Raw genomic sequence first — 13264 nt, 5'->3', positions numbered from 1 at the left:
GGAAAAGCTTAAGGAGGAAAAAGCCTGCATCTCCCCTAATCTCCCAGAATGAACCGAGTCCTGGAGTCTCACGGGGCTCAGATAGACGCAGACATGCAGGTATGCAGAGCAGCCTTCTCTGTAGTAGGGGGTGTGTCCTGAGGTGAGTGGGTTAAACGTGGCCATCCTAGGGCCGGAGAGATAGCATGGAGGTAAGACATCTGCCTCTCATGCAGAAGGACGGTGGTTCGAATCCCGGCATCCCATATGGTCCCCCGAGCCTGCCAGGGGCGATTTCTGAGCATAGAGCCAGGAGGAACCCCTGAGCGCTGCCGGGTGTGACCCCCCCCCAAAAAAAAAAAAACAACAAAAAAACGTGGCCATCCTGTGTCTGAAGCTTATAGGGGGAAGGGCAGATGAAATGGGTTCATGTCACCACGTCTGTGCCAGCCTCATCTTCCCCACCATGATAATGGAGCCTGGGATCAAAGCAGAAGCCCCACAGGTCCTTGACACTGTGGGCCTCGGGAAAGTCCTTGCATGTCCTCAACAAGCTTGATGAGAGATCCAGGTTTCTGGTAGGTGTAGGCTCACATGGTGGGGCTTGGACCCCTCAGACACTATTTGTTCCATCCTGGCCACCAGGGTCAGCCCAGCTGTTACTCAGAACCCTCCACCTTCTCCTTTTCTACACACAGTCTCCAAAGGTGTTTTGCCATTTGAAGGAGGATTTGATTTTCCTTGGCCTTGTTGACAATCCTGGGGGTTTCAGGGTTTTCATCTGTGTGGCCCTAGGCAGAGGCTGGAGATCGATTCAAAGTGGCCTGCCTCTCTGTGCACACATGGTCTGTATAGGCCCTTAGCCGAGGCCTCTGGCAGACAAAACCGTGCAGCACGGGAGCATCCTCCCAATGTTCACCAAGAGCCAGTTGGGAATGCTTAAAATCACGGGGTCTGATATCGGAGCTGCCGCCAAGGTTCATGGAACTTGCCCCACCTAAGTGTGATCTCAGAGGGGAAGGACGGACTTGGGCAGTTTTCCCGGAATCTTCGCTCCTTGGCTTCTTGCTGGCGCTGAGTTTGTTCCGAAGGCAGAGACACAGACGCAGAGGGGCGTCACCATGGGGCCCTGGTGTGCAAAGCTTGCAGGGGGGTGTCCCCTGCCAGGAATCAGCTGATTGTCCCTCAGCAGGAAGATAAAGACAGAGCCTCCTTCCCTCCTTCGATGCTTCTGCATTTTGCCCTGATTCAGACAGGGGCTGCCGAAGTTCACAGAATTGTGAAAGCTCTGTCATGTGATTTACAGCTGATCCCTGTGAGCTTTCAGATTTCATCGCTGAGGATATCTCTCTGTTTCTCTCTGTCTCTGTCTTTCTGTCTCTCTCTTTGCCTCTCTGTTTCTCTCTCTGTTTCTCTCTCTCTTTGTTTCTCTCTGTTTCTCTATCTCTGTTTCTCTCTGTCTGTCTCTGTCTGTCTGTCTGTCTGTCTGTCTGTCTGTCTGTCTGTCTGTCTCTGTGTCATATTCACACACACTCATTCACTGCAGGGTTCCCCATGGTGCTCTGTTCTCTCTACCCGCCTATCTCTGCTGGGTCCTTTCCAGCCGCCCCACCCTGCAGGCAGCTCTTGCTCATCCAGGACTGGGGGACCTAGCAGGAGACCCCAGCTGTGCAGGTTCTGTCCTGGGCAGAACTCACTTATCATTTCTCAGGGGAGGTTCGTGAGGGCAGGACCAAGGCAGACTGGATTTTTGAATTTCTTTCCTCTCTTTGGGGTAATTATGAAAAGTTCCTGCCAAATACTATCTATCTAGGCGGTGTGGTGTGTGTGTGAGGGGGCGGGGGGGGGGGGTGAAGCTGGAGGGGCCTTTCGAATGTAGTGCGGGCTGCCTCGAGAACGTCTGGAATTTTCTCCACCAAACAGGACACAGCGGCTTCCAGAGTCCTCAGACGATTGTGCAACTGGACTCTGAGCTCCTGCAACCCCCTGCCCCCTGTCATTAAAATTCCTTTGAAAGCATTGCCCAACATGACAGAGGCCTGTGTTCCTTCCTCCCCAGCTTTCTGATGGCCCATGCAAAAATCTCTTCACTCCAGTGACGTTTTTTAAGATGTAAGGAAAAGACAAGGAAGACTTAAATTTGGGGTGGGGTGGACTACACCCTGCAGTGCTCAGGGCTTCTGGTTTTATACTTAGGGATCATTCAAGGGACCATACTGGATGCCGGGGATGGTGGATCGAACTGTGCGCAAGGCAGATGTCCTCCCTGCTGTACTATTGCTCTGAGCCTGGCTTTGTTTTTGTTTTTAAGCCATACACAGAGGGTGCTCAGGGGTTACTCCTGGCTTTGTGCTCAGAAATCACTCCTGGCAGGCTGTGGGAGGGGCTACATTGGATGTTGGGAAACGAACCTGGGCCAGCTGTGTGTAAGGCAAATAAATGCCCTACTCACTGTGCTATTGCTTGACCCACATTTTTTTTTTTTAATGGATGATTGAGCTGTTTTTTTAAAAAAAATGGCACTCTGGCACTCTGTGATACCCTGAGCATGTGTGGGGTACAGACCTGAAGGTTCCCAGCACAGGTAGGGAAGGGGTGCGTGATCTCGGCATTGCATCCTTGAGAATCCTTGAACCCTTGTGTAAACCCACCATCTCGGCTCAGGGGCAGTTGGTGGGAAGATGCCTGTGGACTGTCCACCCTTCTCCCATCTGAGCACCACTGGGTAGTCCCCAGAATCAATTCAGGCAGGGTAATAAGTTCAAAGTCGCTGGTCTATGGAGAGGAAGGCAGAATATGTGAAAGGAAGTTCTCTGTGACCCATCTTTCTGTCTCCCCATGGGGCAGATGGACACAGTGTGGCCAGCAGTTGGGCAGAGAACAGATTGAAACCTTCTGACCCAAGCTCAGCTCTTCTGGAGCTGGAACAGTAGCATAGCAGAGAGGATACTGACCTTGCATGCCCTGGATTCAATTACCAGCTGTAATTGGTCCCCCCTGAACAGACAAAATGGCACCAAGATCAGATCTCCTAGGGTCCATTGCTCTGTGCTCTACTCTGTATTTTTGTCGTTGTTAGGCCACAGCCAGCAGTTCTCAGGGTTCAATCTTGGCTCTGCACTTAGGTATCCTGGAGGTACCTGGGGGACCATATGGGATCCCAGGAATCAAACTCGGTCCTGCCCATGTGTAAGGCAAATGCACCCTCCTCCTATTGTATCACTCCAGCCCCCTTCCTGTGTTGTTCTTTTGAACCTTGGAGTCCAACTAAGTCGTTTTGGCCAAGCCCATTGTTGAGGTTGTTTAGCTTCTTAGAAGGGAAGGTGACAGGAGATAAAGGACAACAGTCCTGTCTGAATATAGGCCAGCCTCACTCTGTTCCTGAGGAAGCTGGCTCTAAGTCTAAGAAGCGAAGAAATGGCAGAAAGAGCCAGAATCTAGCAGGGAGGAAAGAGCCAGTGCAGGGCAGGTGGGACCAAAGTTTCCCCATAAGAACACAAGAAGAAACCAAGTTTCTGAGACAGAAGCAGCTTTTTTTTTTTTTTTTTTTTTAAATTTGGGCCACAGTCAGTAGTGCTCAGGGCTTTTCCCAGGCTCTGCACACAGGGATCACTCCTGGCAGCTTTGGGGAACTAGATGGGGTACTGGGGATTGAACCTTGGTCTATCGCTTGCAAGGTAAGTGCCTTCCCAGCTGTACTATTGCTCTTGCCCCAGGAACAAAATTTCAGAGACTAAAGCAAAATTTGATTTTTACTTATTTACTTATTTGGGGCTGGGGCCACACCCTATGTACAGTGCTCAGGAATACTTTTAGCCAAGTGCTTGGGGGATCTTGACAGAATCAGGAGTCAAAAAGTATCATAGCCCTAGAAATGTCCTGTTGATTTTATAACCTGGATAATGCAGAAAAAAAATATTAAAATTATAGCATTTTTTGGCCAGAGCAATAGTACAGTGGGAAGGGTTTTTGCCTTACATGCGATCAATTCAATTCAATCCCTGACATTCCATATGGTCCTCCAAACCCACAAGGAGTAATTTCTGTGTGTAGATCCAGGAGTAACTCCTGAGCAATTCTGGATATAGTCCACTGAACAAAAAGGAAGCTTTCAGTTTTTCTACCCCCAAATATATCGTGTTGAGAAAAGAGTGAGTTGCCATCCCAAAAAGTAAAGTAAATCCTGTTATGGGCCTTGGGTTTCTCAAACCCAGGCTTCTTGGGGATTAGCAAAAGTAACAGCTGTTTCGGGGAATTTGGGCTTATTTTCAAAGCTGTGTTTTGAGAAGTTTACTCCATGGGAGTGTTGGGTAATTTCTATCAGATGGCCCGAGTGGACACTTGCAATGAATGGAACGCAATGTTTGTGTTCTGAGATCGTCACTTCATTCTCGTGATCATCTGTAAACTTTAAGGACTTTTTTAGTTTTATGACACTTGCTGGTTGTTTGGGGGGCATGTGGCTACCCCCTGGTACTTTGTTCTGATCATAGAAAATAATATGGGTAGTGAATAAGGATTTTTTTAATGGTTTTTCTGGGCCACACCCGGTGACACTCAGGGGTTACTCCTGGCTATGCGCTCAGAAGTTGCTCCTGGCTTGGGGTACCATATGGGATGCCGGGGGATCGAACCGCCATTCGTCCTTGGCTAGCGCTGGCAAGGCAGACACCTTACCTCTAGCACCACCATGCCACCCCCTGTTTTTGTTTTTGTATGGGGCCACACCTGGTGGTGCTTAGGGCTTTCTCCTGGCTTTGCTCTCAGGAATCCCTTCTTGCAGGGCTTGGGGGATGCTAGGGAATCCCAAGAATTAAATCTGAGTCTGCCACATGCAAGGCAAAGGCCCTGTCCACTGCACTACTTCTCCCAAACTCAAACACATTTTAGGTTCAAGGAAGGCAGGACATTGTGTCCAGGTTTGCTTTGTAGAAAACCTAGAGTGGGAGAGAAGTTTCCTGGTGGCAGGGGAGAGCCTCTCTGGGCTGGGTTGAGCTGGAGCAGATGGCAGAGGCTGGACTTTCTAGGCAGCATTTACAATTGTGACAATGCCTGAGAAAATAGCATAGCCAACACATGTCCAGGAGAAATGTTGTCCTTTGGAGTATATCTTGCTCTCTGTGCCATATTGTGGATCATGCTGCAGTGGTTGATCATGGTCCCTTCTACCCCAGGACAAAGGATCAAGCCCACCCATTACTGGTGTGTGTTTAGTCGGGAACCTGCATCCGCACATATCAAGGGAGGCTTGAAGAGTATAATCACCATCCTCAGCTGCTCTGGCACAGCTTCTCCAGACAGAATGTTCATATCACTGTCCATTTCTCAAATGTATCCTTGCCTGTAGCTGCCGGAATCAAATACCAACAGTGAGGGCCCATGGAGATGCTTCAGTGGTCAGGGAAGTGAGTTCAATTCACAGCATCATGTTCTCCCCCCAGGCCAGCACCACTAGGTACAGCCCTGGATATTGTCCCCAAAACTCCTATGCACTGCTGGGGTGGTCCTGGTGGGGACCAGGACTAAGTTAACTGCCATGCCTGACCCAATTAACTAACTCTGCTCCCAGGGGTTTCCTGGTCAATGCTTGGGCTGACCCCCTGCGAAGAATTCCAACCAAGAATGTTCAAAGCCAAACCAGAGGAACCAGAGCAGTGGACTGTTGTGTCTCCAGCTCTGGGAAGCCCTTTAGTGGTAGCTGGAGGGCTCCTCATGGCATCTGACCTGCTCTACCCCTTCTTGTCTCCTCAGGTCCGGGATGCCTCCTGTCTGGCTCTTCCAAGATGGAGGCGAAAGATTCAGCCGAGGCCGCCCACACGGGGCCTAGACCTAAGCTCTGTTGCAAGCCTGAGAGCCCCAGGCCCTGGCTGGTGGATGAGCACGCTCGCCTCTGGGACGTCTTCAAGACAGAGGAGGTAAGAGATGCGCCTCGCAGAGTACGGGGTGGTGGGCGCTACTCAGGAGACTCATAGGCCTAAGAGCATTAGGCCTGCCCATGCGCACAGTGGGCCTGGTCCTGTGGCAGCTGGACAAGGGCGTGCTCACTGCCTTGCCTTTGTTCTGCCAGGATCTTCTCCTTGTGCCCTTCTAGATTCCCTGAGGAACACAGATTCATCTGGACTCGACTGTTGGTTCCCCAAGACTCACTGTGACAAGGCCATGGGAGGTGTCCTTGTGCCACACAATGTTCCCAGGTGCCTTTGAGTCATGAGGGGACATAGTTAATCTTCAAGAGCAGGCAGAGAAGGGGAAGCAATGAGACTTGAATGGGAATGCAAAGGGGGTGTGTCCTGGGAGAACATGATCCAGGGTGTGACTGCCCCTTCATGCCTCATCCCTGGGGCAGGGAAAGGGGGATACTTGCCCACTGTCTCTGTCCTCTGTGCTGGCCAACATGGGATTCCCAGTTTCTCTGCCTGGCTGGTGGCGTGTTCCGGAGCCTTGCCCATTCACTTTGTCTGTCTGGTCTGTGCCATCACTGGACTATTTGGACTTGGTGCCCAGCTGCTATATGCGTGGATACAGGGGATCAGGGATGTTGCTGGAACCTTTGTTTGTCTTGTGGGGTAGAATCCAGATCAAGCTCACAGTCCTCCCACCCCCCACATCCAGGCAGGCACCCTCCTAGCAAGCATACTCCCATCTGTTTGTTTCTATTTGGGGGCTGGTCCTAAACCATCCTTCTTCAGGAGACCTGGAATCCCTTCTCAGTGATTCTCCATTAACCAGATTGCAGTTCCACTGAGCCATCAGGAGTCATCCAGGCCCTTGTAGTACTTAGAGCCTCCTAGGCCATGTCCAGGAGCCCATGTGGGGCTGGGATGCAGCAGATCAGTGGCATACAAGGCCAGTGTCTCTGACTACCCATCACTACCAGTCTCTCTTTCAGTTGCTTTTCCCTTAATTTTTTTTTTTTTTTTTTTTTTGGCTTTTGGCTTTTGGGTCATACCCGGCAATGCTCAAGGGTTCCTCCTGGCTCTTCGCTCAGAAATCGCTGCTGGCAGGCCGGGGAACCTTATGGGATGCCAGGATTCAAACCACTGTCCTTCCACATGCAAGGTAAATGCCCTACCCTCCATGCTATCTCTTCGGCCCCATCTTTTTCCTTAATTTTTATTGTTACACTGGGATTTACCAGGTTGTTCATAATGCAGTTTTTTTAGGCACTGAATGTTCAGACACCAGTTCCACCTCAAGGGTGACCTTCTCTTCAGCAGTGTCTCCAACCTCCCACCCACCACCAGCCTGCTCCTCAGGCACAAACACATTGGTTTCATTTTGCTTGTTACAGCACAGAAGCAAATGGAATGATCAAAACTTAGATCAACAGAGTCAATTTTGTTTTTGTTTATTTTTTGTTTATTTTGGTTTTGGGGCCACACCCGGCAGTGCTCAGGGGTTACTCTTGGCTATCTGCTCAGAAATCGTTCCTGGCAAACTCAGGGGATCATATGGAATGCTGGGATTTGAACCACTGACCTTCTGCATGCAAGGCAAATGCTTTACCTCATGCTATCTCTCCAGCCCAACAATTTGAAATGATACTTCCATCTCTTCCTGGTGTTACTAAAGTCAATGTCTGAGGATTCACTGGGCTGTGGCTGGTGCTAGTTGAGCTTCTGTGTTACTATTTAGGCTCCCTGAGCTTGGGGGATTCCTATGGAACTTTCCTACCAGATTTCCTGGGGTTCTACTGGGTTGACACAACCATAAGATATTGAGGTACCCAGGGTTTATAGTTCTGAAACAAATTTGGTGTCTGGGCAGTTTGATAAAATCAAATTGTGACGCTGGGCAGCTGTGGTTCATGCAGAAAGGGGAATCTCCCCCCCCCCCCCTTTCTGAGAAGGCCCCAGAGGAATCAGCCTGAAAATTTCTGGGGTCAGCCATGAAAGGGGATCAACCAGGCTATGTGGAGAGACTTGGTGGCCATTATTTTCTGTTAGCTCTTGGTTAGTTTTCCAGTTTTGCTTTAGGGCAGTACCCAGTAGAGCTTAGGGGTTACTCCCAGCTCAGTTCTCAGGGGCTGCTCATGATCCAGTGCTCAGGGATGTTCCAGGTTCAGTGCTCACAGGCTGCTCCCAACTCAGTGCTTATGGGCTACTTGTGATCATAGACTACTCCCAGGCTCAAAGGCTCAGTGCTCATATGCTCAGTGCTCATGGGTTACTCCTAACTCAGTGTCCAGTGCTCAGCAGTACTTTACTCATTGCTCAAGGGCTAATCCTAGTGCGTTGCTCTGGAGTTACTCCCAGTACAGCGCTCAGGGACTACTCCCGGTTCAAAGTGCTCAGGACTTGAGCCATCAGCTGTAGGATACTGTATGGTTCAGAGATGAAGCTGGGGCCTCCAGCATGCAAAGCACGCACTCAACCCTTTGAACTATCTTTCTGCCCCCCCCCTTTTTAAAATTTTAGACATGTTGGGGGTTTGGTACTCAGAGCTGAGTCCTGGCTCTGTGCTCAGGGAGCATTCCTGAACTCATGCAGTGCCAGGGATTAAACTCAGGTCTGATGCTTACTAGGCAGGCACCACATCTGCTATTCTGTCCCTTTATACATAGAAGTCTCCAAGCCCCAGCTGACAGCTGAGCCCCGGGTGGGGTGGACAATGGACTTTGATGGATGAGTTTGCCATGATTTCAGGGACTGACTGGTTCTGTGGCTGTAACAATGGCTTGAACATGGCCATCTCTGATCCTCATCCAAGTCAACCTTGGACCTGCCTGGTCGATGGATGGCGCTTGTACTGAGTTAGCCTTTGGGGACTAGTGCATCCCAGGGTTGACTGGGAACTGTGTGCTGCCTGCAGATATGGAGATGGCTCTTACGTGCGCCTGCCCGGGGCTCTTCGGCTAGGGGGATGGGGCCTCAAAGTGTGACATCACCTCTGGGAGGAGGAAATGGGACTGGGCTCATCCTACATGCTTTGTGAATGAAATCACCCTTCTCTAGGGGACAGGAAGGGAGAAGAGCCTAGGAGGAGAGTGTGGATGAGCAGTGGAGTGCTATGAATGGACCGTAGAGCCAGCTCTCAACAAACCTTAGTTCTTGGTTCAGCCCTAAATCAGAGGCTCCTGCTACTTGCCTTACCCAAGCTGCCACCCCCCCCCATCCCTGTGTGCTCCTGTGTGTTCTTTAACTGAACAGATTATACCCCCTTCAGGAACCATCTAGCATCCCCCCACCTCCCACAGAGGTGGGGGAGGATGTCAGCTTTAAGGGAGATGGTAAGAATAGAAGCAAGTTTTTCTCTTGGTCATAATTGTTTTTGATTTTGGGCCACACCCAGCGGTGCTCAGGGTTTACTTTTGGCCCTGCACTCTGGAATCTCTCCTAGATGGCTTGGGGGATGCTATGGGATGCTGGAGCTTGAACCCAGGTTGGCTACATGCAAGGCAAATGCTTTCCCTGTTGTACTATCACTCCAACCCCTCTTGGCCACACACACACAAATTTTTTGGGGGGAGGGGCTATACCTGGTTCTGCTCTGTGCTTACTCCTGGCTCTGCAATCAGGGCTTACTCTAGCAGGTTTGGAGGACCAAATGGGATGTCAGGAATAGAATCCTGGTCAGCCGCTTGCAAAGCAAAAGCCCTCCCTGCTGTCCTATCGCTCCAGCCCCACACATTTTAACGGAAGCAAATGGATGGAAACATCCTGCCTGGAGCTTCTGACCTTGCTTTGGAAAGGCTTTCTAGCACAAGGGCCCCAGAAGGAAACTGGGGCACTTCTGGGTGCATGTGAGAGGGTGAGGGAGCCAAATATTGGGCGCTAAGTTTACCTCCAGAACCCAAAGGGGCACCTCTGTGTTTGCCACTACAACCTATTAATGCAGGTTTACAGGATTGTTACTTTGGTTTGGGGATACTACCTAGTGGTACTCAGGACTGACTTCTTTTTTTTTTTTTTTTTTTGTTTTGCCACACCCGTTTGACGCTCAGGGGTTACTCCTGGCTATGTGCTCAGAAATCGCCCCTGGCTTGGGGGGACCTTATGGGACGCCGGGGGATCGAACCGTGGTCCATCTTACGCTAGCTAGCGCTTGCAAGGCAGACACCTTACCTCTAGCGCCACCTTCCCGGCCCCCAGGACTGACTTCTGACTCTGTGCTCAGGGCTTACTCCTGGTGGTGCTGAGGATTAAACCCAGCTTGGTCTCATGCCAGGCAGGCCCCTTCCATTCTCTGTCTCTGCCAAGTGACATTTCTTTCTGTAAGGAGGGGACAGGCTAGCTCAGGTGGGGTTTCTCTGGGCTTCACTGAAGTGGGGGTTACCCACTTTCCCTTCTGGAAAAGGAACAAGTGAGGGAGGCAGTTTGGGAAAGGATGAGGTTTGGGGAGGGGTGAGTGGGCCAGAAAACCTGTGACATTGATGGGGCGGGCACCCCCACCTCTGCTGCCCACATGCTCGGCTCAGACTGGCTGCATCCCTGAACCCGACCATCCTGTTTTTCTCTGAACACACTCTAGGGACGCTCAACTGTTCATGGCAGGTGCCCCTGATTCTCTTGGCCAAGACGCCTCCATACTACATCCCCCAGAAGCCTCTTGGCTCCTATCCCAGTAACTGTGGTGTCTAGATGTGGAAGGGAGGATGAAGGCATCCATGCAGCATCTTCATTTGGGGAAGAACCGGCCACTCACCCCTTGGGGACAGAATTCCTGAGGCTAGTTAGTGACATTTTCTTTGACGTCACAGAGGCAAGACACAAGGCCCTGGGGCCATATGGCTGAGTTTGTGGCTTGGCCTTGTGCTGATTGCCTTAGGGAGCTCGACCAGGACAGTGGGAGAGGTAGGAGGAGAGGCCCTCACTGGCTGTGAATCCAGCCCTAGGTCGGCTCAGCCCCTCACCGTGGTGAGATGTACCAGGAAAAACTGGTTTGAGAGAGCTGCAAAGGGCAACCCTGTCTCCAGACATGTGCTTTTGTTATTATTATTTCTTTGGGTTTGGGGGCCATGCCTGGTGGTATACAGGGCTGACTCTTGGCACCATGCTCAGGGATCAGTCAAGGGTCTCTAGGCTGTGACGGGGATCAAACTCTAGGTCTTCACCGCAGTGTTACTTCTCTGGTCCCAGAGTGGGGTTTTCTTTTGTAGTTATTCTGTTTCATTTTTGTTTTTGGGTCATACTCAGTGCTGTTTAGGACTCACTTCTGGTTCTGTGTTCAAGAATCATTCCTGGCAGTGCTCAAGGGAACTTAATGAGATGCTGGGGATGGAACTTATGGGATGCTGGGGAAAGCAAGTGCTTACCCCACTGTACTATGTCTCTGGCCCCCAGAGTAGTTTTTTTTTTTTTTTAAAAGAAATAATAGGGAGGGGCCGGAGAGATAGCATGGAAGTAAGGCATTTGCCTTTCACATAGATGGTTCGAATCCCGGCATCCCATATGGTCCTCTGTGCTCGCCAGGGGCGATTTCTGAGCATAGAGCCAGAAGTAACCCCTGAGTGCTGCTGGGTGTGACCCAAAAACCAAAAAAAAAAAAAAAAAAAAGAATAGAGTGATGGGCCGGAGCGATAGCACAGCAATAGGGCGCTTGCTTTGCAAGCTGCCAATCCAGGACAGACCCGGGTTCAATCCCCAGCATCCCATATGGTCCCCAGAGTCTGCCAGGATCAATTTCTGAGCACAGAATCAGGAGTAATTCCTGAGCACCGCTGGGTGTGCCCCCCCCAAAAAAGGGGTGGAGGGACAGCACAGATCTGGCCCAGCCAGATGTGGCCCCTACCCCATAACCCCCTCTTCCCCTGGGAGAGAAATGAACATTGTTCCCTATCAGCTGCTCTTGGCAGGTCGGGCCCTCTTGGGGAAAAAGTATCGAGTCTTTGCTACAAAGTTCCATCCAAGGACAGAATCCGCCTTCCTCAAGGCAGGATACAGTGTCCCCCATTGTCCTAAGACGGGGGACCACTAGCTCTGCAGGTTAGCAGAGCAGAGCGCCTGTGTTCCATCCTGCCCTTGGGTCATTTTCATTGTGAAACCCAAACACTGGGCACTGTTTATCTTCAAGGCTCTCCCTCTCCTCAGTGAGTCCAGAACTCCCAGCGAGGCCCTGTCTCCAAAAGACTCAGAGAATCACGAGTTTTACGCTGGGAAGGATTTTTCTTCTGCAGGGCATACAGCTTCCCGAGGTCTTTCGAACTCCCAGAGCAGGGACAGTGTGGACCATTTTCTGGGCAGAGATGGAGAATGGACAGTTGTTTTCTAGATCTGGGTTCTACTGCGTGGTTTCAGGGCCCAGCAATTGTAACACACAAAGCACCCCGGGATTGGGCTGGGGCCAGTCTCGGGCAAAGAGCAGACTGGGAAGCTGCAAGCTGGGTCCTTCTAATCTACCCTGTCGCCCTTTGCTGTTCTGTGCTTTCGGCCCCACCAAGCGGGGGTGTCGGTTGTGAAGACTAAGGTTCGAAGTGACTGCCCTCAACTTTGATCATCCGACCTCAACTTTGATTACCTGAATTCTCTGGACAGCTGTCCTCTCCCTCCCCTGAATCTTGGCCTGGACACCACAGTCTTGGAGAGATGGGCAGGCCAGTCGGGAAGGGCCTTGACTTTGTGTTTTGGGTGGGTTGGTTTTGGAGACCACTACCGGAGGTGCTTAGGCTGACTCAGGGGTCTATACTCAGGGATCGTTCCTGGAGAGGTTCAGGGAAACGTAGGCAGTGCCGGGAATCAAAACCTTCGTGCAAGGCCAATGCCTTCTCCAAGGTTCTATCTCTAGCCCAGGGGACTCTTGTAGGTGGCTGAAATGACATTGGAACCCACCCTTATCCCCCTATACAGGCTTATACCTTGAGGGAGCAGTGTGCCTGCCCACTTTTGGGGATCAGGGATTTAAGACGGATTTTCTATCACTCTGCAAACTTTGTTTTTGGGCCATATCTGCAAATGCTCAGGGGTTACTCCTGGCTCTGTGCTCAGGAATCACTTCTGGCAATGCTCAGGGAGACCCTTTCGGATGTCAAGGACCAAATCCAGGTTGAGCGCACTCAAGACCAATGCCCTCCCCATGCACTATCACTCCCATCCCCCTCTCTTTGCCAACTTTCCTTTTGATGCCTTGAGATTTCCAGGTGGACTTTGGCACCCGGAGGTGTTTTTTGACCCTGGTGCTTGGGGGAGCTTTTCAGAGCCTTTTCTTTGGCCTCTTGCATGGTGGATTGAGCTTGTAGTTCCACACAGCAGAGCCACATAGTGGGTGGGAAGGGGAAGAGACACAGTTTGTAAATCTGTTTATTTTGTGAACAGAGTCAGTGTCGGGGCCTGAATCCAATTGGGGGAGA

At 51.0% G+C, this 13264-nt stretch overlaps 1 protein-coding gene across 2 annotated transcripts in view; it reads left to right on the top strand.

Annotated features, from left to right (window-relative positions):
• RGL1 (ral guanine nucleotide dissociation stimulator like 1) overlaps nucleotides 1-13264 on the top strand; it is a 115348-nt gene that overhangs the window by 39354 nt on the left and 62730 nt on the right. For both annotated transcript variants that reach the window (XM_049776450.1, XM_049776448.1), the window contains exon 2: nucleotides 5731-5894. In XM_049776450.1, coding sequence (XP_049632407.1) covers nucleotides 5763-5894 — 132 coding nt within the window. In that variant the 5' untranslated portion in view covers nucleotides 5731-5762. The remainder of the gene's footprint in view (nucleotides 1-5730; nucleotides 5895-13264) is intronic.

This window comes from Suncus etruscus, chromosome 7, assembly GCF_024139225.1.
Source record: "Suncus etruscus isolate mSunEtr1 chromosome 7, mSunEtr1.pri.cur, whole genome shotgun sequence".
Taxonomy (NCBI): Eukaryota; Metazoa; Chordata; class Mammalia; order Eulipotyphla; family Soricidae; genus Suncus; species Suncus etruscus.
Note: the sequence above shows the minus strand (reverse complement) of the source record. Positions and strands in the feature narration are given on the sequence as shown.